General features: G+C 41.4%; 1 protein-coding gene across 6 annotated transcripts; it reads right to left on the bottom strand.

Moving 5' to 3' along the window:
• Positions 1-1,833: 1,833 nt before the first annotated feature.
• Positions 1,834-23,585, bottom strand: fbrs (fibrosin). Of its 6 annotated transcripts, none has more exons than XM_008437449.2 (18): positions 21,870-23,584; positions 18,445-18,618; positions 18,096-18,122; positions 17,959-17,988; positions 17,723-17,771; positions 15,779-16,127; positions 15,472-15,701; positions 13,816-14,063; positions 13,650-13,694; positions 13,399-13,497; positions 13,013-13,096; positions 12,799-12,837; positions 10,511-10,582; positions 10,246-10,381; positions 9,708-9,788; positions 9,541-9,624; positions 5,578-5,794; positions 1,834-4,828 (listed from the first exon to the last, which is right to left on the bottom strand). In XM_008437449.2, the coding sequence occupies exons 1-18, from the start codon at positions 22,173-22,175 to the stop codon at positions 3,265-3,267; spliced, it is 3,834 nt and encodes a 1,277-aa protein (XP_008435671.1). In that variant the 5' UTR covers positions 22,176-23,584; the 3' UTR covers positions 1,834-3,264. The 6 variants fall into 6 exon arrangements, with proteins under 6 accessions (XP_008435671.1, XP_008435673.1, XP_008435672.1 ...); XM_008437451.2 differs by having other exon boundaries at positions 13,013-13,081; XM_008437450.2 differs by having other exon boundaries at positions 15,794-16,127.
• Between the last annotated feature and the right edge of the window lie 1,516 nt (positions 23,586-25,101).

Here is a 25,101-nt window from a genome sequence, read left to right as displayed (position 1 = left end):
GTAATCTCGCGAGATAGAGTCAAGCGCGCCACTTGAAATTTGGAAACACCAATCTTTACAACTGTGCGAATTATTTTGCCTTTGTAGCAGGATAGGTATATCACACCTGAAACAATTTTACCCATATGCCTGATGAAGTAATGCAATTCTATTAATTTTAACACGTTTTTTAGACAAGTTTCAACAAGAATTCAGATTAAAATTTAGAAATTTACAGTGCGTCATATTTCACTCAGACATCTAAAGTTTTGCAAAAAGAAGTCAATTTAGGCAGGTGTTTAAAATGCGGTACTTTTGCTGCTCGTTTTAGTTTCCGAACAGAGAAGTGCATGGCTGTATTCAACACAAAGGAGGTCCGAGTTAAGTGCGTGAGTTTAGGGTGCTTCAACAATAGTGGCCCCACCCCCAAGGTTGAGGGCTTTTTTTTTGTCAGACTGTAAGAAAATAAACTTAAATAAGTTGATTTAACATTCAATTCTAGAAATTACGTTTTACATGAAAGTATTAGTGGAAACATGTGGGTAACATGCTCTATATGTAAAAATCAATTATTTCAAATAATATAAAGTTTAACACTTAGAAATTTAAAAAGTCAAAACCACACAGATTAACTACACATAGAGTGATATATTTCACACTATTAGTTCTGTTATTCTAAGTGATTATGGCTTACAGATAATAAAAACCTACATTTCTACTTTTTAGACAATTATATTACACAACACACAAAGAAAGCATTCCAACACAAAGAGCCTTCGGGCAAAACTGATAGTCCAGCAGAAAGCCACAGACACCTTGGCAAAAAGCTCATCGATGAAGAAGGTGGCTTTATCTACCTCTGTATCGAACCATAGAAATAGGATGTTGAATGGAAAGAAATGCAAAAAAAAATTATAATATAGTACCTATAAGAGGATATAAGAAAACGTGACACCAGACCAAGAATGTAAATGAGTGAAGTCAGAGTTCCTTAACACCTAAGTAGAGCCACAGGCTTTTCAGAAGGCTGACTCTTTTGTGATAAGGTTTTATTGGGTTATGCAACATAATTTTTCTCAAGAAACTAAATCTGGGATTTTCTTCAAGAAATTCACCTTCTGACCCTGCCCTGGATGTGGCAGTGGGAAGTGGGTTTTGAGACATTGGCTGTATCCACATCTTGTAAATCTCCAGGAAATCCTTGAATGGACTTCGCTTCGCAATCCTTTAAGGACAGCGGTTACCCCTGGCCGTTCTATACCATTTTTTGTGCTGCATAAAACTTTCTTTTATGCAGCATCTTATTTGGTAAGATGCTTTCACTCACTGCTGGGTAGTTTTCTCCTTAATTGTGTGGGACATAACATTATACTTTTTTCACCTGATGCAAGTTATTGAATTGTCACTTATGTAAGCCATATTATGTAAACTGTCAATCTTAGAAATAAATGTATGACTTCCACTTTCTGAACTGCGCAAGTCCAGTAAAAAGTGCTTTTAATACAGAAATGTTATCGTTTATACAATTCTGGAGATGACCTCCGACTTGACAGAGGTCCATTAGAAAAAAAAGGTGATTGAATCTGAGCTATCATAAAGAGAAAGATGACACAAACGGCATCCTGGTGGTCACCTCCATGCCATGCTGCATTGATGCAACAATTAATGTAAAAGGAGCCCCACCCAACTGCTAAATGAATAAACTGCTCAATACAGAGGCTTTTAGGGAAATTTCTGTATCAAAAATAAATTTTTCTTATGCAATATTCCCAATCTCCTGGCAAACAGCTGTAATCATTAAAATTCAAGTTTTATACATATCAAGCTTAAGAATAAAAGACTCACACAACAAAGTAGACAACAATTCATTTAATAATTATTCTTTGTGGTCTCTAGGGGAGGGTTTGAAAGGTATAAAATGGTCATATTAAAATAATCGACCCAGTCTTTTCCCCTCTCAGGATATCCACCATCTCTAATTGCCTTTTGACACAAGTCCCTATTTTATTTATTTTTTTTCAGTTTTTCAGATGTCCCACTTATCCATGTATATAATTTACTTTTGTGGATGAACCAACTCGACAGTTCAATGTACAAGGCTCCCGCGGTCCCAGCAGACAGCACATAACCAGGGACTCACAGGCAAACTTCGCTCTCAGTTTAATAGTTGCAGCTCAGTTCCTTGAAGAGGCCAGAGGTTTGCAATGGATAAGGCTTAATGTTCACAAGCATTTAAAAAGCGTTCCACGAAGCAAGCCTTTTTCCTGCCTGTGGGGTGCGGAGGGGTGTGGGGGAAGAGTGCTGGTTGGTAACCAAACAAAGACAAATAACATAACAATGAATATATTTATTATTATAGAAGATAATTAATGTTAAGTATAATAATTACAAAGGCAATTTCTCTAGACTACTATAATCTGGACCTGCTCTTACAGATGAGAGGAAACTGGGAGAACAGTTAACAGGAAGCTCTAAAATGCTGCGTTTACTCACACAGCGCAGCACAGTTCATTTTGACAAGAGAAGCCCGCCGAACAGGGATAAGTCTCATTATGAGTAGAGATGAGGGTTAGGGTAAAGCAGAGAACTGAGGTAAGATGTTTAATGATCAGAATTCGACGGTCTCACCAGTAATCTGTCTTTTCACCACGATGGATCCAGAAGGAAGGAAAAAGTACCACTTTACCTCTTTTTTTCTTTTTCTTTTTTTTAACAAAAAACCCCCCAAAAAACGCCCCATCTAAAATACCTGGTTTACGTTGAAGAGAGCATGAAAATATTTTATAAGTTAACCAAGTCAAGGATGAATGTCTTTAAAGTGTGCAACCCTCTGGAAATCATTCCCAACCCACTTTCTGAAGGCTTGCCTAAGAGCATGAATTATAATTCACCTGATAAATGAGGGGGGCGGGGGAAAGCTGTCCTCTGCCTCTTCTTACAGCTTTCAAAATCTGAGCACTGTTAATAACCAACAGTCCATATAAAAAAAAATACATCAAGGATGCACAGAAACCATGTACCTTTAAATTGCACTGATAAAACCACTGAGCATATTCCAAGTCTTTCGTATTCATCCAAACCATCAGCTCCAGACAGATAAGTTTACACTTTTTTTTTTTCTTTTGTTGTTTTTTCTGTAAATTTGTGTGACGACTGGAGCTGGTCTGGTTGTGTAACTAGGAAGGCAGGGCTTTAGTAGTCTGCAAGAGGAAAAAGGGGGGGCAGTTTGAGAGCAGCACAGTGATCCTGACATTTCCCTTCGTCTCCTCCAGTGTTGTCCCAGTACTATCTGGACTCTCCGTCTTTGTGGGTGCTGTACAGCGCCAGCTCACTCGGCCCTCTGAGTCTCGAAGTGCGTGGCGGCGTGGCCGACCGGCTGGCGATGGATGGAATGAGCGGCGGCGGCGCCCCCACCGACAGAGCCCCCACCAAGTCCTTTGCCAGGATGCCGTTGGACATGTGGTGCGGGTTGATGGGACCGAGACGGGAGTAGAGGCTCGGGTGGTGCTGGGAAGCGGCGCTGGCTCCCGAAGGGAGCGAGTGAGGCAGAAGGCCGGGATGGAGCTGCTCTAGATGAGCTGCGGCCGCGGCGGCAGCAGCGTGCGATGGGCTCGAGAGATGGGAGCCGTGAGGGAGGTGTGGGTGCATTGCAAAGTAGCGAGCGCGCTCAAAGTCTTCCCTCAGGATCTGGGCTCTTTGCTCCTCGTCTAGAAGCCCGCCACCCGGGGGTCCCAGCTGAGGCGGGCGATCAAAGGGTATCAGGCCGAACTCCGGGCGAATGCCGGAGGTAGATGTCGGAGGGTGTGGAGGCGCGGCTGCGGCCGCGGCAGCTGCCACCGCAGCCCTCTCCGCCTCCACCATGTGCCTTTGATGTTGGAGAAGCCGAACCAGGTGTGGATCGTGTCGTAGGGCCAGGTGTGGATCTGACCGAAGTGCCAAAGCCTCCCTCCGATGCGGATGCGGCTGATGGGCCATGATTTCCCTCCAGGGGTCCCAAGTGAAGCTGTGGGGACCCTGCGGCTGTCCCGGAGGCGGTCCGTGGGGAAACCGCTCCCCTGCCGAACCGACTAGGAGTCCTGCTGTGCTTCCCAGAATTGCTTCAAACTGCCGTGAGCGGTCCATCACTGGTTGGTGGGGAGGGGGATTAGGAGTGGGTGGCGGGAGTGGAACCCCAGGAGTGGGAGTCAGCGACAAAGAGCAGGATGAAGGGGTGCCAGAACTGTGGTGGTGCGGGTGGCTGTTGGGGCGGTCAAAGGTGTGGCTGGGCGCCGGAGGTGGATGAGTGATGGGGATGTGCTCTGGCTCCTCCTTCCTCTCCTCTTTGACTTTAACCGTCGGCAGAGAGAGGGAAGGTTTGGAAACGGGCGTCGTGGTGCGGTCAGACTTCTTGACGTGAGACAAAGACGAAATGGAGGAAGAAGCTGCGGAAGAAGCAGGGAGGCTACCGTCTCTTTGGGAATGATCGTTGTGGAGGTTATGTGCCGCTTGGGCCTGAGAGCGGGGATAAAGGTCCAAGGGGGATGGGATGGAGCGGAGGGAGGGAGGCGGCGTGTTGAGCACAGAGGATGAGGAAGACCGTGGCCTGTCCCTGTCTGCTACTAAAGACGAAGAGCCAAGTGGAGCAGCCCTCGAGGACATCATTGGCAACGGCCTCTTGTCTCCATCTCTGTCTCGCTCGCGGTCTCTGTCTCTGTTCAAGCTCCGCGTCAGGTCCTCAATGGGTCCACCGCCCCCTCCCAGGGCGCTGCTGTGGCCATTGATGTGGTTGACCGGGGTGCTACTGCGGGGCTTGAAGGGCGGACCAACTGGAGACATTCTCACGGGTTGTCGGCAGTAAAGCAAACTGTCCCTGCAACACAAAGGAGCCCGAAGTTCAAACTATGGAAACCCAATAGGAAACCTGTGTGTAAAACACATTCCTCATTTCTGTGTATTCGATCTCTGAAATTACATCAATCAGAGCCTTGCAGGAGTATTTAGCAGCCCCTCACCTCTTTTATCACATTAAGACTTCAATGTGTTTTTGACACACACTGCAAAAAAACAACCAAGTATTTTGGGTCTAGTTTCTATTCTAAGTAACTTAACACACTTGAAAATAAGACAAAACTAACTTCTGTTCAGCACAATATAGGAATCAACAATTCCTTATTATTGATGAGTACTAGATGAGCCAGTAGAACAAGATGTTTTAACTTAAAATACATGAAAAATGTCTTGCTCCACTGGCAGATTATTCACTTAAAAGTAGTACTTTATTATTGACTTGAAACAATATCCTAATTATTGCTGAACAGTTACCTGTAAGTTTAGTTTCGTCTTATTTCAAGTGTACTAGGATATTTGCACTAGAAACTAGGCCAAAAATACTTGGTAAGATTTTGTGTTTTTGCAGTGCAGTTCTAGTTTTAATTTTTGCACCTATTACTAAAATCCACAGGATAAAATCATCTTCAAGTCTACTTCTATTTATTCTCACTATAATTTTATTGGGATGCAATATACATCGTAAGAAAACAAATTGAAATTTGTAGTTGTAACTTGCAAGATGTGCAAATTTATGACATCTACTGCTGTAAACATAAAAGTCGGTAATACCTGTCCTTCTCATCCTTGATGTGTGGGATGTCTCTCCTCTCCATGTCTTTCCCTCGATCTCTCTCATCCCTTTTGTCCATTTCTTTAATCCAGGGACCTCCAGAAAACACAGACGGACCACCATGTAGACGGTTCCATGTCTCGATGTGATGGTTGGAGGTGGGCAAGCCCCCGACCGCGCCCGGTGGAGGCTCTTTAGGGCTAAACACAGAGCCGGCTACAGGTGGCAAAGATATTTTATAGTTAGAAAACAAGCAGCTGAACCAGCTAAATCATTAAACGTCGCAGAAAATTTGCTGACACAGAGGGAATAAATAAACACACTCGTTTACTGGTGCCATCGTCACACACACTACCGCGTGTGTGACCAAAAATACAATTCCCATCAATTTATTGTTAGCATCTAATACGATACAGATAAAATAATTAGTAACAGGGGGAAAAGCACACAGAGATCACAATGTCGCCTCTAAACTTGTGTGCAACGATTTAGCAACATTTGCAAAAAAAAACTTCTACTGCAAGAAAACAAAAACTTGCATATGAAAATAAGTTTGTCCTTGCTAAATAATATTTTTGTTGTTTTTTTTGCAACTGTGCAACGTTGCAGTTTAGTACTGGGTACTTCTATTACCTAACCCAGTTCAGTCTAGTTGATTAAACACAACTAAACGTTGGGAACGCTTCCCAACACACCACATTTGTCTTCCCATTTTGCCATAAACGTGTATACCCCTGTCGGTGCACTGGCGTTTGGACTGCACCCACAACTGGCAGCTACTGAAATTAATGCATACAACCTTTTGCTTGTATATCAATGACAAACCCCAGCACAGCCATTCACAGCATGTCGCTGTGACAGCTGAGCTGTAGCTGTGCTATGAGACAGGAGAGAAGAACATTAAGAGGGGAGAGAAGCACGGATCACAAACTGCAGGTAGATTTAAGACAAGGAGCGGGAGAACGCAAAACACAACATACGCCGCATGTTAGCCGCATTTTTACCGAAAGGGATCAAATTATTCGTGATGCGCTGGTGTGATTTTAAACAACGGCAGCCAGGAGTCAACCCATATTTCAAACTGCTGACATTTCTCAACAGAATGAGGAACCAACGACGGACGGTTAAATGAGGGTTTTGTAGACTTCAGTTTCCTCAGATGACAAAACTGAAGGGATCAAATTAGCCTGATTTCCATCAAGCATCTCTTAATCGATTTCTTTTGCTCACTGAAGCAGAATGTACTCTGCATGTTCAGACATATTTGTAAATATTTGACATTTTTATGAACACTAGTGTCTGACATTCTGTTAACTCCAGCAATAACACAATCCCATAAAAACAAAACCTTCAATAGTAGAAGTCAAATAAAACAATTCTATTTTATAATGTTCTTCATTGGGAGATCAAGCTATCAATCTTTGAAACTGCACTTAAAACTTCTTTAGGCTGTGTTTTCATCTCCATAGCACCCCATCAATCAACAGATTTTCTTTTATTAAGGCACAACATTGTTGAAAAGAACATTTTGGGTGACATTTTGTATCAAATTCCAGGCATTTGCACTTTTTGAACCAGCAAAGAGACTCAGCTCCACCCACCCCTGCTGATAGATTGAACTTAAGCACCATCAAATCATATGGACAACAATCTTAGGTGTGGATGCGGTTACTTGGGGAAGAAGGTACCATCTTCAATACCTCTGAGGTATTTCATATAAAGAGACATGGTTACTGTCAGCAGAGGGACGTTAAATTGTTTTATCCTTTTTTGGTTCAAATACCTCAATCTCTTAACTTTTATCTTACTACAAACATTTGTAGCAAGATATTTAGTAGTAAATAATCTGGGATGTGTAAAATGTCTCATCTGTAACTCCTGAAGTAGACGTGAACTGCATCGAAGGTCAGAGCTTTGCAAAAAGCGGCAATCTGAAAATCCGCATCAACATCTCTGATCGTTACAAAATAAATTTATTGGCGTGTTGAAATGACAGCAGGGAAACAGAGGAGGGAAAGAAATGCTTGTTGTTTGCAACAGATATCTTCGCTTCTATGATCACAAAGTTTCCCAACAAAGTTGCACAGGTTTTTTTTTATTTATTTTTTTTATAAATCGTCACTAATTGTAAATGGTCTGTCTTTTAATGCTGAAAGAGATATGCACATTTTGTAGATCTTTTTTTTTTTTTTTTTTTTTAAATCAACCAACGCACATTCCTCTGGACTGGAGTATTTTTTTTATAACTACCTGGTATTCATGCTGAAAGTTTGCCCACTACAGTATTTACTGTACAGTATTTTTGTTTTTATATTCTGTCTTTTTGTGAGTCTATTTGGTCACTTTGCTGCTGTTGCACAGAAACTTCCCCACTGTGGGGCAATAAAGGATATTCCTACTCCAGTCAAACATTGTGCAGCCTTAGCTGGACATCAGAAACTGTTTCCTTCAGTAACTATTATAATCATGAAGTGAACACATGACAAACTGAATTCATTTTTGTGCTCAATACCCCAATATTAGTTCCTAATGTAAACAATTTGTTGGCTTTGACCTTAAGGAACCCAGGAAAGAAATATTTCGAACACATTCTAGTTCTAGAAGAGAAATAAAAAACTGTAAATCTATACAAAAAAAACCCATGGCTTATAAATGAGCCACTAATCTCTGTATTTTTATTATTCTGTGCACATTATTGATGTCTAACTTGAGTTAATCATGCAACTACAAGGAAACTATTTGTTTCATTCAAATTGTCCAGAAGACCTCAAATTCATTTTACGACTATATGTTGATGAGGGTAAAAATACAGAGTCCCTACAAAATCAGAAAAAGCAAGTATTTTCTACGCTTAAATATAATTTTTTAAAAAACCATTCATGACATTTGGAAACATAATGGCTTTCCTTTTGTTTCCCTTAAATTTTCTGAATGTTTTCACAAATCATAAAATAACACAACACAATTGGCAGGGTTATCAATGGCGTCTCTCTGTGCACCTGGATTACCTGTATTATATGGACTGTTTCTGATTGATATCTCATTGAATAGAAACTCAAGTCTGGAAACATCATGTTCTAGATATTTGAAGAACCCTGGAAATATTACATTTAACAGATGCTCTTTTGATTGGATCACGCTGAACGAGTTTCAGTTGAATTTTAGTTGAGTTTTTGTACGCTCCTGTTTGTGCATGTGAGAGGAAAGGATTATATCTAAGCAACACAGAGCCTCAAAGTGGACGGTGAAGCTGGGCGGTCCAACGTTAGACATCTATTTAGACAAATTTGCTCAGGCCCATTGTTGTTGTGCTTGCTTCTTGCTTAACAGGATAGTTTGGGATTTCTGAAGTGAGGATCAAATGCTCAAGCAGTTTATGTTTTACATTCAATAAATACCTATTTTTTCCCCTCACCTTCATTCAGTAAAAATCCAGAGAATACGAATGACCACTTTGAAGCTTTTGAAAGAGTCTCGGTTCAGAAATTCTGACATTTCAAACGCCTGGTCAGCTCATTATCTCACAGCACATTCGAAATGTACCTACCTTCAACATTGTTTATGATTAACATCCACAGGAGACAACAAGTCATAAAACTGAAAGGACTTCTACGGATTTCCAAGTGCATCCAATTCAGATTTTAGTGGTAAAATAAACAAATTAAAGGTAGAAACTTGAAGATTGTTCAGACATGAAACTGAAACATTTCCAAGTTTCAGATAAACGCCAATGAGTACATTTTTTTATTATTAAGAAAAGCCTTGGTTTACTCAAACAGTGCCTTCTCCGTATAAACGCCTTCCTGGGCGACTACTATGTGTAGTTCCTACAGAACGTCGTTCTCTAGTTTAGATCGCCCACTTTTGACATGTAGATTGCAGAAAAAAATAAGAAATTTAGAAAATCTTAACCCGTCCTTCCAGGTTTCTGTTTAAAAGTGTGCTGAAACTGCAAAACTGACCCAGTGCTGGGCTGCCAAGTCCTCCAAAGGCACCAGAACCAAGGGCTCCCAGTGGAGCAAACGGAGGTGTTCGACCATAAGGATCTAAAGCACAGGACAACCCTCAGAACAGGTGGGCACAAACTTTCTGCTGGACAACGTCAGTATTTCAAGTTGAATTAAAATACCCAAGTGTGCAGCCGGTGGAAGGAAGGAGGAAGGCGGCGCTGATGGGGAGATGAAAGGTGCCGATGAGGGATTGACTGTGCCTGAGGGAGGGAAAGAAGAAAGAAAACAAAACCTGTCAGAGAGCGAATCGAACCGCATCAAATGACTTCACACAAAAAGTACATTTACAAGAGGCGTAAAGGTGAAACACATACGCAAAAATTAAACACTATGCAGTTAAAGTAAGGAAATAATAACAATGTTGCCATGTAAAGAATACAAAGTCAAAAATGGCCTTGCAGTTATAGAGCTATGAGAAAGGATTTTTTGATATTTTGTCAAATCATCAAATTTTAGTTCTAGTTTCAGCCAAAAATGACCACATTAAATAAAATATGAAGATAATTATTTAGCTTGTTGCTATTAAAACTCCATTACTGGGTTAACATTTACTACTCCCTATCTTTATCGGATGCCAAAATCTGTTTAATAATCAGTAAAATCACGTAGGGAGACGGTTGCAATTGTCCCTTTTAGGATTACTTCAGCCTGCAGTACCTGCAGCTGGGAAAAGACTCGGAGGTCTAGTCAAATCATGAGTCGGAGGCAAGGCTCCTCCCAGGCCCACAGCTCCAGAAAACCGGGACAGCAGGTCACTTCGGAAGTCCAACTTGTGAGGATCGGCCTGCATCAGCTTTAAAAGAAAAGGAAAAAAAGATCAGATTTGAACAGTTCATTTGTCACAAGCCCACAGAAAAACATTTTACCATCTCAGTGCGTAATCAAAATATGCTGATATTGTTCAAAGCTTTTTTTTTTTTACCTTCACTTTTCTCTGATGGCTTAGAATCATCCAGGCCACATGAACATGCATAGCGCACCATTTTCCTGGTTTCTGCAAAGCACAAAAATCAAACGGCTTTGCTCCGTTATCCCATGAATATTGAATGTGCAGTTTTAGAGCTTTTACACCAAGTCAGCCATTCTTCATGCAGTTCAGAAATAACTCAACACAGCGCCTGACTTTACAGCTGGAGATAAGGCTACTCACTACGGACCAGTTTAGGTTTTGGTATATTCACACACACATATATACAACTACACACACACACACACACACAGCAGAATGGAAAAAACACACAGTTGGAATGAAAGAAAAAGTTACATATAGTTCACAATTTCTGGGTCTGAAATACTTGGGAATTGGTGCACAAGGACAGAAAAGACCCGCAGAAGTCAATAGTGGATGTGACAGTAGTGTAAAGTGAAAGAAGTATCAAGACTTAAAGGGACAGTCCAGGATTTTTAAAACTGAGATTCTGTTTAAAGATTGCAGAAAGTCGACATCTTCCGTGCAGCAGATACTTCCTGGCGTTTAAATTGAGAAGAAATCCAGATAAGTTGGTCCCAGACTTCTACAGTCTTAAACAACTCTAATCTAAAAAAAAAAAACAGCTTATGCAAACGCCGTTTTATGAACCTCTAAATCACTACCGCGTTCACTTAGGGCAATAATTGTTTAAAAGGGGGAGTTTGGGGCAGGAGGCAGTGCATCACTAATGTCGTTCTCGTCTGATGTTACAGAAAAGTCTGGAGTGACCAGAGTTCTCTCCAGATGTTTGGAACAGATATGCTTCACGCTACTCGTTTCGTAAAACAGCTGAGTGATTTCTGACGAAGAAACACCTTTGCCTTTGTTATCTCAGTTTGTGTGTCATAATATATTCAAATATTATACATAAATGTAAAAAAAAAAATGCGGTAATGGATATATACTGGAGTAATTTTACTCAAGGTTATCCTAACACAATAACATTACGCTTTCTGAGCAACTATAAAGCAGTGGTTAACATTAATTTACTGATTTTTACACGACTTATTATTCAAACTCGGTAGCCTGTCTGACCAAAACGCTTCGCATGATCAACGCTCTCACGCAGGAACATTATTTGTGGTGTGCAACCTCCTACCTCAATTTCCTGCGTAAATAATCATCATATTTGCAGATACCAGCCCGGCGCAAACAAAGCAATGTTGTGAAGCAGTACTGAAGATTTTCTGCACCACAGGCCAAGTAAAGACCCATTACACATCCTGAAATCGTCGACAGAAAACCCGAAACACAACATGATTTTTACATTGAAATATGCCGCTTTTATTTTTGGATGAAAATGGCATTTTTGCTCGTGCAAAAAACTAACGTGAACTGTAGGGTCTTTTAAAATAATTAACTTCATATGGACAATATATCCTCATCATAAAATCTGTGTACATTAACAACGCTTCAAAGGACTTCTTTATTATGCATTATTTAAAGACGTTATGCATTCCAGCTCACACAGATGATAGATCCCAAAATGCTTCCGGTCAGAGAGTGTTTGAGGCAATAACCTCCCAATGCAATGTCCTAATATAGCGCAGCCCTAATGACTCATTTACTGAGGTCAAAGGTTAAGTAGCTCTGGTTGTCCGGAACAGGCTGCTTGAATTAGCAACATCCAACTAAATTTTCTTAGATTTGGCAGATTACTTGAAGTTTAAACATGGGCAGACGTACGCAGATAGGAGGAAAACTAATTGTAATTCTGAATTTATTTTAAATTTATTTACTTTGGTTTAAACCTTTACTCGTCTGTGGAGCTTAATGAGTTTGGAAATCGCTGAAGAATGACACAATATACGAATATTAATCTAGAAATATTACACAGATGCTGCTGTTATTAATAAAACTTATTTTCACATTTTGTAAAAAAAAAATTGTTTTACAAAATGTGAAAATTTTTTTAGCTCGACAGAAATAGGAAAGTACAAATTTATTGAGGAAAATTCTCAATCGTACAAATATGAAACGGCAAAATATGTAAATGTAAAGTTACAGTAGTATAGTGGGCTGACGATTGGCATTAAATGTTGAAGTAAAAGTGTCCTGGATCAATAAACAAGGTAAAGAAAAAAAAGCACGTAATAGAGCGTTTGCATAAGCTGTCATTTCTTAGTCGAGTTGCTTTAAGTCCAACTCCTTGCACCTTTCAACAGAACCTCACTTTTAAAAAAAATCTCGACTGCACCTTCAGAAGAACCAATAGATTCAAAAACCTTTTGTTTGCTTACATTACTGATTTTCAGTGACGTCCCAAATGGATCAGTTAGCTACGAGAGAACAGAAGACCAAAAATCACCTTTAATCAACTGACGTCACTTAGAAAATGACATTTTGCACCAGTTGCTGCCCTGACTCGCGTTACGGCACATCCTGGCCCAATTAGCTTTGCATGTCAGTATTTTACATTTCAGTCGGGAGCTGCTGTCGGCTCTTTGTCCTTACCCTGTGATCTTTGGTCTGCAGGTGGTGAGACACAACCCCGAGTCGTGCCGTTAAATCAGGAGCCGTTCCCTGAGGGACAAGAGGCTGTCAAACACAGCACACACACATGAGCCACACCCCAATGATCCACCAGCCCTGCTAAATGAATGCAAATCTAGCAATTATGATGCATTTGACCAGCAGAACTTGAGCAGCATAATCAGAACTCATCAAATTATTATTGTTTTACTCTAAAATGTTATCAGACAGGCTTCTACATTTCATTATCAGCTCCCTCGGTGTGGGAGATCAAATAAACAAGACACTCCAGCAAACCCTCATTAAAGCAGAGCAATATAAGATGTATGAGACAGACCGGCGGAGACGCGGGCAGCGTTCTGCCTTACCTTTGGCTGAAATGCTCCCTGCAAAGAGCCGAAGGGCCCGGCAGGAGGAATAACAGGCGGAATACTCGAAACCGAGGGTGGCGGGTACTGTGGGAAGAACTGACACACAAAGATATCCAAGTAAGCGATCAACAAAGGCCTGAGGAAACCGTCCGAAACACTACGCAGTTTATAAACCGGGCACAACTCGTTCCGAAACTTTAGAGTTATCACTAGTTACGCAATCAGCAGGATTGTTAAAAGACACTTACGGGGTGTCGGTACAGTCCGTCCATTTTGCTTGGAAACTTCTCAAACTGAAAAACAGAAAACAATCGCGTGGCTTGAAAAACCCTCTCAAACTGAGAACAGTCAACATTCCAGGCACGCTGGAAATCACAACACAGATGTTCGGAGAAGCAGCAGAGGCCGGCTCACCAGTGGCGGCGCTGTGGCCGAGGGGTGCAGGAAGGGCGTGAAGTGTTGGTGGGTGTGCGTGTGCTGGTGCTGGTGGTTGTGCTGATGGAACTGGAAAGCCAGCGGCGGCACGCTCGTCTGGTTCTGGGACGTCCTGCCCGACGAGCTCGACGAGGAGTTCGGCGCCGACGGACCACCGGGGGTGCTGCGGCCCGCTGCCGCCGTGGAGTTGTTCTCGGCCCCCGGCACGCTGCGTCTGCCCTCGCGCTCTGGAGGGAATCGAGATTTATGGCTTGAGTCGACACGTGGAAATAAAACCTGGAACAGTTTGGCTATCTAATTAATAATATGATGGAAACAGAAACAAATAAACACCAGGAATTTCTTTTTTTTTTTTTTTTGAGGCGTTACCATGGTTGGAAATTTGCATCTGCCTCTTTCCTAAGGCAAGCAAATTTAAAAAGTAGTGGAAAATGTTAATAAAACAGACTGCCGAGTTTTAATTGAAAGGAAGAGTGTTCAGTTTCTACAACCGACCTCTTGGGGGCGGTAATGCCAACAAGCTGCTGCTGCTGCTGCTGCAGGCGCCATTAGGAGCTGAAGAGGAACTGCACGGTAGTGTGGCGTCACTTTGCTGGAGAAAAGCAGCTGACAGAAACCGACATTTCTTAAGAGCATCCCAAGATATGGAGATTAAACTAAAGTGAACATTTTTTAAATATTTTTTTTGGTTAAATAAGAAGTAGAAAGGAAGTGAAAATGGGAAGTTGCATCACTTGTGACAAGGCATGAGCCAAGTTGGATTAACGTATACCACAGTTTTAAAGAGATAAAACCACAAAGATTTACCACCACGCTGTTTCTGCCATCTATAGTTGTCTGACGAGAGACGACGGCAAAGTTTCTGGCTTTTATTCTCCAAATGGATGGAGAATGAAAGCCAGAGCTAAATCTGCCCCGCTTGCTGCAGGATGACTGCAAGGCGACTACTTGAGACTTTTACATGACTTACAAAAAATGTAATTCTTCTAAACGCAAAAAAATTATTTTGATTGTAATAGTGTTTTGCCAGATTACACTAACAACAGTGCCACTTACTGATGCTCTGATTCTTTTCAGACTGATATCAAATCTCGGTCTTAAAGTTTTGAAAAAATATTTTTCCTTAAACCAGGCAATGTTTTATTAACATCAGCTTCTGGCACTAGTCTTGTTGCCCCCTTTCAAAATATGAAGAAACAATCATTTTTACCAATTGTCTTTAAAAAATGTTTTCTGAATTAGCTCAAACCTGCACTTGCAGAACGAAGCTCCTGGAGATGAAGGAAATTAGCCAAATCTGACTGAATCTGATCTGAGCATCTTTTTTCTTTTTATCTTGGATTAGTTTCTGTTTAAAGAAATTTTTAATTTCCACTCCTCAGAGTGAAGACAACAGAAAGTCTTCTGCTTTTCATCAAGAAAATGCAATACTTGCTGCGCTAATATGATCAGTTCTCACTTCACAGACGTGCTACTTCCCCAACACCGTGGACGAACCCAGACAACCCTCAGAGGAAGTGTCTACATTTTGGTTTATTTTTGTAACATTGCAGTCATTTTGTTACCTTGAAAAAATAAAAAAAGAAACTAAGCTAACCAACCAATAGCCAACTGTGGCAGATCCCTTGAGTTTACCTGAAGCCGCTGAGTGAGCGGGAGGAAGCAAAGGCGGCGGTGGAGGCAGGCCGGGCGAAGACGTGAACAAGGCCCCGGAGCTGGCTCGGGACGGGGGTCGGAGAGGCCCCGAGGAGCCCGAGCCCCGACTGTAGGGCAGAGACACGCTTGTGGAAGGAGTCGGAGGGCGCATGGAGGCCGAGGAAGTGGCGACAGACGACGCAGACGATGGAGTTTTGACTGGAGCGCTGCTGCTGAGAGAAACAAGAAAATCAGGCACTGAAGGGAACCAGGGAGCAGCAGCGATGACGTTCAACCATGACGGCACCTGCGACAAGCCGACCTGTTGTAGATGGACTGAGACCGAGGAGGCAAACCATACGGCTTGGGCTTGGAAAGGGGCGGGCTCCCGTTGTGGCGAGTGCCGTTCCCGTTGACCGGGCTGGGCCGAGGGACGGCGACGGAGGCGGTGACAGGGGAAGACATGCAAATGAGACCAGGAGAGGTAGAAGAAGAAAACGGCTCCGGGAAGTGCGGCTCCAGGCTCGTCTCCTGACTTCGCTCCAGGCCGGACACTCGCGGGGTCACCATTAGCCGCGAGATGCCGCCGCAGCGTGCCGACAGAGGCGGGCAGCTTTTGCCCGCCGTGGCCAGGTTCGAAGGGGACGGATCCACGGCTGAGAGAAACAGACGATGAACAGGCATGAATGCGAGCGGAAGTTTTTCAGATCTACAAGAAAATATTCCTGAAATTTGAGAGGCCTGACATTTCCTCCTCTGCTGTACTACCAGCCGACAAGGAAATAACACAACTAACTTGTTATACATCATTCTGGTTCTCTGAAACTTAAAACGTCTAATGATAACAATTACGAGGAACTATCCGAGCCTGCATAAGCCGATAAAGATCATCCTTAAGACTAGATGATGAGCTCTCACCAAAAGAACTGCAACAAAGTTTCCACACATTTTCATGTCCGAAATCCATTAATGTTCCAGACTCAGATTCAACAGACTTCTCATCCCAGGTCTGGACCATTTTTAAAGTAAAAAGACAACAATTCAATGTAAATTCATAGAGAAAGTGAGAAAGATATAGAAGGGAACATAAGTGCAGAAGGGCAGACAAAAAAAGGAAAGAAGACAGAAAGAAAAAATAAAAGGAGGATGGAGTGATTGAAATAGAAATTGCAAAAGAGGCCAAGACCAAATGACAGGAAAAAAGAAAGACTGATGAAAGAAAAGTGCTGGACACTAGGGTAGTAAAAGAATGGAAGGGAAAGAAGGATGAAACAGAAGAGCATGGATGGTGGGGAGAAAGAAAGTACAAAGAGAGGAAAAGGAAAAAGTAAGAACTGGGTAAGAGGAAGGAATTACAAATACATAATTAAGGAAAGGAAGTAGAATGGAAAAAAGAAACTATGAGAAGGAAAGAATGAAGGAAAGGAGGTAAAAGTTGAAATTAGAATAAAGTCAAAAATAAGAAAAAAGGTAGAAAAAGGCAGAAGTAATGGAAAATAAGGAAAAAAGAAGGGAAGGAAAATAAGACAAAAGGAGAATAAAAACCAGAGAAAGATAGGTCAGGAAGGAAGGATTGAAAAAAAGGGAAGAAGGATGGGGAAAAAAACAAAAGAAAGGACAGAAGGATAGAATGAAAGATGCATGGCTGGACAGATAAAAAATCTGGAAATACAACAGCTCTTTCCACAAACGTTTCCAGACTGGAAATTTTAATTTAAATTCTAGCCTTTCCAGACCCTGAGGAACTCCGCTACATGCTGTTAAATCCTGCGTTCACAGCCAGAGCGCCGCGACGCTACGGAGAGGAAAAGATCCGGGATGGCAGAACACACTCTGCTCCGTCTGGGAAAAATCTGCAGCAAGCTTTGTTGCCTCTCAGAAAACAGACAGAACGGCACGTTTTTCATCGACACGAGAGCAGAGAGTAAAGCTGACTTCACCTTTATCATAAAGAGGAAGCTGTATCTGATAAACTCATGGTGAATAAAAAAAAAAAGAGAGAAAAAAAAATAAAAACTTCAAGGAAGACACCACAGCAACTTTTCTCAGTTCAACGCTATTTATATTTACCAGTTATTCTGGTGCAAGACGAATCTGCACAGTGACACTGCCGATTCTTCTGAGATGCTACCATGAGAAGGAAGGAACCGCTTCATATTTTACACAACTGTAGCTAAAATGAAGCGTGTGCTGAGCGTGTGTCTTTCCTTGTGCTCTCTTCATTAAAGTGAAAATTGAAGAGTTTTCAAACCTTTTCTGGTGCTGACTGTGAACACTGGATCCATTTCATTGTCGGAGGCCTGCACAAGCAAAAAGTAAGAGATAAATAAATAAGGAAGGGACACAAATCATCAATCTATTTTCAGGCAAATTATTCTACCAATCAGGAAAAAAAAACAGCAAAAACCTCCTATGACTAACATTACTAATCACCTAATCTGAAGAAAAACAAAGATATTTCGTCAGACATTAAGGTCACACACACACCTTATCTCCAGTGTCGCTCTCTGTGTCGCACTGAAAGAAGGGCGAGAAAAATAAGAAAATAAAAAATAAGCATCTATGTCAACATTTACGTGAAAAAGATATTAATAACTGTGACTGCAATATCAGGAAACACTTACAATGTAGCCCGTCTCCAAATGCGAACCCTAAAAGACAAACGACACGAGAGGGTTGTGGCGAGATACGATTTAATGTAGAAAATTTCACAGTGGATTTAACTTTGACAACACGCTGCATAGTTTTCGGGACTCCATGAAACACCGGAGTCAAAAAGTGTTGCTCAACAGCGTGACAGTGAACCAGTTTTACTGGCTCACTTTGAATAGCAGGATATACAGGTCATTAGCACTGCAAAACTATAAACACGGTTGTTTGATCAGGAATTATCTGCACGTCGAGCAGACTAAGTGCCTGCGCAGCCAACTGGAGCGCTAAAGCCCCCCCGGCGTCGTGAGCTGTTGCCTTTACCTCTATCTTTCGTCTCTTGCTTCTCCTCTTCAAGTAGCTGCTGGAGTAGCTGTGCGGGGCCCCTTCCTCGGGCTCCGAGAGCGGCCCTCCGCCGTTCTCCTCCGGGCCCCTCTTCCTCTTGTTCTGCCTTCCCAGCATGTCGGTGCGCTGATTGGGCTTCAAGGAACAGTCCATCTGATAAGGGAGGAGAACCGAGAGTCTTAATGTCTGCAAACAACAACGATAACACGAGATGCAGAATACAATTGAACTGAAATGTTGCAATAGTGGACGACTGCTTGGATGCAATATCTGATTGGCCAGTCGATTTCCAAGACTCAAAATCTTCTTATTTGGGTGCTACGTTCACTGACCACACTTGAATTAGAGCTTGGTAAGTGACGCTGCAGCCCAGGGGGAGCAATATTGTGGTAACGTGCAAGAAAAAAGTGGAGAGAAGACGTTATGGTTTAGTTCCAATAACACAATCACCGCAATCTCATATTTTCTCCAAGATTGTGTAGACTCAGAAATAACCAGTAACACTATACAGCGATGTTTAAACGGGCAACGGTTTCAAAAACCCGCAAAATTTCATGTTGCACTGTAGGGCTGAAACAATAAATCGGATTAATCTTGACAAATCGATTGTTGAAATCGTCGATTAATTTAATCGAAAAAGTTTCTGAAAGAACATACTCAGAGCAGATATTAAGCCAAAACAATACAAAATATATATTTGAGATAACACTGTCTGTGAATGTGTTTAACTAAAAGCTTATCAAACGGAACAGTTTTAGACAAATTCACTACAGAAATGTTACGTCATTGCATTTTATTCAATAAAATGTTTATTTTATTTAAAAAATTATTTAATTTGTTTATATGCATCTTATAACGCATTTATAGTAAGGCTTAAACTGTTAATTGAAAAAAAATCTGCAGAATGTGGCAATTCTTTTTATCTGATTAATCGATTAATCGTCGGAATAATCAATCACTAAAATAAGCGTTAACTGCAGCCCTGCTATGCTGTTCAAAGTCCTTTCAATGAGATGCCAGATAAAGTGCCAGAGTGACTCCAGTTTTCTGACATCAAGCTCTGAGCACCGCAGCTATCGAGCTGCATCTCTGTCAAGCTGCCAACCTGAAAAGGTAAAATAATTGAATTAACAAAAAAAATCAGCCTGCTGTCATCCCAAGTATTGGGCCAGCGTCTCGATCGCAGCATTTTTTTTTTTTAATAATCATTATCAGGAGTTACATTTCAACAGGAACTCCTAATGCCAGATGCAGGTACATTGCTTGTGGTTTATCAGCCGCACCCCGATGACAGGTGTAGCTGTCATCCAAACACAATTACTTCCGCTTCTTAAACTACAACACAGAGGTATCCAGGCGTCTGACTTCCTGCTGAAGTGTTAAATAAGAGGTTAGTATTAAAAAAAACAGAATTTTTTTTTTTTGTTCAGCAAAACCCYYTTTTTTTTTTTTTTTTTTTTTTTWYKCMTYKCWKAAWYWACWYTGSAAACAATGGGCTGATTACTCAGAACTTCAACCGTTCTAAGAAAAAAAAAAAGCCGCTGCTGAAGAATGGGTATGAGTAAGGCGTTTTATTTTAGTGTTGGAAGATTAAAATATTAAAAACAAGTCGAGTTACACAAGGCAGTTTCCCAAACCACAGTGGGGAACTTAATCTGTGGCATCTGTTTCTTCTCGGTGAGATGTGTAAGCGCCCCTACATGCTAATCAAGAGTGAAATAATTTAAATAGATTGGGTCTAAAATTTGGACATAACTGGACTAAATTTCAGTAATTGGATCGTATCATTTCAAGGCAGATTTGAACAAATCCTGCAAAGACAGGTAAGCCTTGGTGTGCATCAGACTGGAAAGGTAACCAATCAGCGGTCGTGAAATTCGCTGGCTGATTTGACTGGAAAATAAAGCTGTCCAGGAGAACAGAGTCACTTTGACTGTGTGACTCTACATCAGGACTTGTACATCATTTGCCTTTTGTGTGTGTGTGTGTGTGTGTGTGTGTGTGTGTGTGTGTGTGTGAGAGAGAGAGAGATGACAGAGGGCTCACTCTGTCCTTCTAAGTACAACTGACCTAAATTATTAACCAAAAATTTTTGTTCAAGAAACCCAATTCAGCTATTTGGACAATAAAACATAAACTAAGAGGAAGTACACATTTTAACTCCACTTCTGCCACTTTAACAAAAGAGCTATTAGACAACTCATCAATGCCTGCAGGAATTAGGCCATAAATAATTGAGGAATCTCCAAAACCCATCAGAAGGGGTGGGGTACCGGGGTCTCCTGGGATATGTTTGGTTACTCCGAGGAATGGATCGTCTAAATCAATTTAATCTATTCTGACGTCTTTCACGAGGTGTGTGTTGGCATCAGTGAATTATCGGCCGCAACTGGTGCGCCAATCTACTGATTTATCGATTCTTTCAAGTAGTAGTAATAGTTTAGGTTTAACACCATGTCAGAAACAATGGATTTCTCACAGCAACGAGGAGTTAGCAGCTATGAGAATTACCAATAAATTCAAAACAGGTCACAATTTTTAAGCAACATCAGGTGTTAAAAAAAACCTGAACTTTGTTACTTTAGTTCTCTCAAAGCTATTAATATTGCCCTTTTTAAATGCCAGACTTAATCAAAAATGGTTAATGCCAGATTAATTTCAGGCAATATTTTACTGAAACATTAAGGAACTGAATTTATTTTGTTTCAACAACACTGAAATAATTATTGCTAAATATTGCTATGGCAATATAAGTTTTAATTAACCCATGTTTTCTTCACTACTCGTTTGCCATTCCATCGTTGCAAGGTCCCCGCTGCTTTCCCGAAGCTGTCCGAGTTTGGTCACCAAGATCTATGTCAGTTGTAGGCATTAATAATAGTAAAAGTGCCTCTTGTTTCAATTAATTTATTATTGATATGTAGTTTCAATGCTGGTAATTTGAGAGGTTCTCCAACCAAATACTGCTTCCAGCAGTTCTTTGCAATTGCGGTTTTGCAGAAAGAGACTCCAAGAGCAATTGCGATTCAGTATATTGTGGAGATTTAGGGGAATATATTACAGAGTAATCAATATGACCATTTGGCTAATTTAAATAATAATAATAATAATACATTATGATATAAACTAAACATTTTTGTGACTTTGAGTCAGTGTTTTAAAGGGGTTTATGTAAACTCAAGGAATAAATTAGCCCAGATTTCAGCTTCACGTGAATTTCTTGCCCCTTAAATGTCGTCCAAACTATTCTTTCTGGTGAAATTTGTCTTTTTTTGACAGATAACCGTTCTAAAGAAAACTGAACCAAAATAAAACGATAAAAGAGAGAGTTGGCCACACCAATTCATCACTGAGGTCCGATCCTGACTGACGAATGACAGCTGATGTCAAATTAAGACATTTACCTCCAGTGCCTCCAAACTGATGAAGCTCGCAATAGCGAAGCCGTCAATGATGTCTTCCTCGCAGGACACAGACTCCCTCTTCCTCCGACGCGGAGGCCTGTGTCTCCCAAATACGGGCCGACGTTCTCTCCCTCCGGGAGCCAGGACATTATTCGTCCCGCGTCCCTCTCGGTCGGAGCCCGAGGACAGGGATGTGGCCCGCTCCTCGGCCAGGTTCACTCTCCTCCGCCGCCTCAGCTCCCTGTCGCGCTGCGAACGGGACCGTCGGCTCTTTCTCATTCCAGCGCTTCGGCTCGGACCCTCCATAGTCGGAGGCCGCCTTCCTTTGTAACTCCAATGGGACCAAAGGCACTTTATTTCAGTCCCGGTCCGGCAGAAGGCACCGAACCGTAAATGTAAAAGAAGGAAAAGGAAAAACAACCACACCACACACAGGCCCTAAGAGGGAGCCCCTGTTAAAATGGCGTTAATGGAACCAGTGGCTATTATTTACCGTCCCCTGACAGCAGTCTGCTGGCATCAGCGCCTTTCTTTTTGCGAATTTTTAGTGTCATTTCACTGAATTTGAACACAGACTTAGATCCACATGGGAATATCAAACATCCAGAACGTCACGCAGATGTCAGGACATAGCTGACTGTGTCTCCTCTGAGGCTAATATGAGCTAACAAGACGCATGTAAACAAAAAAAGACAAGTCTAGATACGGGGCAGACAGGCCAAAGCAGAGTGCTTATATATTACACATTAAATAGTACGACATCATCAGAAATCCTTTTCACAATCAATCCGATTTTCTCAGGATTTTTTTTTTTCTGTACACGCTGACAAATTTATTAGCAATAATGACATACGACTAGCTGGCTAGCAAGGCCAATAACCTACTATTCCCAATAATATTTAACATTAATGTCAAAGTTTAACATTGACAGACAAAGTTAATGAATATGAATGTGACTAGTTAAACAAGCTAATTAACTATAAATAGCAAAGCCTAATAGAACTCGTTAATCAGTCTTTAGCTGTTTCGGATAGCATAGCTAAAGCGATACAATATTATATATACTCGGAACCTAAGAATATACCTATATTATTGTAATGTCTCCAAAGACTGACAGGTCGAGCTGTAGAGTTGGACTTCGATCCATCCGCCAAAAAGAGCAAATATTCCTCCTGTTGAAGATTTAATGGCCGATGGTGATGGTTGAATTCATCAAAAGAAAGACGTAACGTCGCTACCACAGCAGCTAGCTGTTAGCCTTCCGCAAGAACCTCCCAGATTTTAAGGAAGGCTAATATAACATACGTAAATTTTAAACTGCGAAACAAGCGTAGAGCTTTAATGTTTCGCCTTATCAAACACAACTCCCCCGTCGTTCTCCGTTCGTAACAACAAAAACCTCTGAGGCCCAAATTTTAAAGCCTCGATTTCGATTTACAGGGTGTCGATACTTGAGCCCCCATCGGGCTGGTCTTCTCCTGCATGAAGTCCTCCTTATAATCCAATGTTTGGAAGAAGTTGAACCGCCGCTTCCGCTCAGCGATGTCTCAATCGCGCTGAGCTCGGACTCCACACATATTGCGAGAGGAATACAGAATGGCTCCGCTGTTCTTTCGCAAGTTTCCACGGAACTGGGAATTAATGGTGAAAATGAGGCAGACACAACCCTTGTCAGCCGTGCTGTGCATTGTGTGCGCAGCTCTTCTTCCTCAGTCATCTGGCTGGCTGATTAGAGCTGAACTGAGCTATGTCGCCCCCAAGTGGACACTGCACTTAAATTCAGGATATTTTCCAGTAAAAACAGTAATTTCACCAAAGTAAAATCGTAAATACAATCAGCTTACAAGTGCATCTCAGTAAACGACAATTTTACTGAGATATTTCAAGTCCTTTTTTTTTGTATTTTATGTTTCAGATTTTCTTACACCTAATGAAAACATAAAATTAATTTGCACAGAGAATGAAATGGGGCCAATAAAAGAGGTTGTAATACAGGAACCTGAGCCAGCTGAAAATTATGCTCATGTATTCCACAAAATAAGATCTCAATGCTGGTTGGGCTGTGGCTCTGCTGAGGTGTTGAGAAAGCCCAGGTTGCTGTAATACCAGCAATCTTTGTTTGCCTTGTTAGCTTTGGTGTTTCCCATTTCCGTCTTAGCAACATGCTTGATGTCATAGATGAACAGTTTCATTATTATTGACTTAAAATGGTCAAGGTTTTGCTGGCTTCTGCTCTTCCTCTTCCTTTTTGAGAAGTGAACACAGTTGTTCAATGTAAATCTAGAAAATTATGTTCTGATGTCTGATGGAAGCTTTCATCTTTTCCTCCAAAGACAAGTACTTCTTCTGATGTATCAAATAATCAGGAGGCTTCACCTGAGAAAATAACTTTACACCAGTCTTCTGGAGTCTGTCCTGGTATTTACTGCAACTGTCAGTCTGTGCTTTATTTATTTATTTTTCTGAAGCAGACATTGTTTTTTTTTCTGCTTTGTCACTGCCCTATTATTTAACTTACTGTACTTGGAGATGCATTCATGCTCATCATTGCTCAACCAGCTCTACATTGGCAGCAACTTGTTTTTATAGCTCACTCTTCAGCAGGTGAAGGTCCTGGAATTTGCTGAATCCAATTTAAGTTATGAAAGTCATATTGAGCTCTCTACAATTCTTGTCATTATGGAGAAGTGGCCAGAGGAAAACTACTGTTGAAGAAAGCGACATAAGAAGTTCAATTTTCTGTACGCCACAGAAAATTGGTGAATTTTCTGAGGACACTCATGTCAGATCGGGCCAAAGATGAACATAACTGCAGTGTGTGGAGGACAACTAACACTGTGCATCACCCTGAACACAACATACACTACGAGGAAGGAAGCTGGCTGAAGTTGAAGGTGGATCAACCTAAATGGAGGGCAATCCTAGGAGAAAATCAATTAAAGGATGCAGGCTTAGAGGTCCAGCTTTCACGAGATCAACAACCCTGAACATACAGCCAGGGCTACCTCGGAATAGCTTAGATAAAAATATATTTATGCGTTGTTGGGAATGGTCCAGTCAAAGTCCACACCTAAATCCAGCTGACAGTCTGTGGCGAGATTTGAAAAAGGGTGGTCACAAAGACTCTCCATGGACCAAATGATGATTGTTTGCAGGCAGGTTCTAGCCCTTATTCTACATTTTTTCATGCTTTAGTTAACAAACCAATCAGCAAAGTAAAGATATTAAGTGC

Source organism: Poecilia reticulata, linkage group LG19 (assembly GCF_000633615.1).
Source record: "Poecilia reticulata strain Guanapo linkage group LG19, Guppy_female_1.0+MT, whole genome shotgun sequence".
NCBI lineage: Eukaryota > Metazoa > Chordata > Actinopteri > Cyprinodontiformes > Poeciliidae > Poecilia > Poecilia reticulata.
This window is presented reverse-complemented; position numbering and strand designations above follow the sequence as displayed.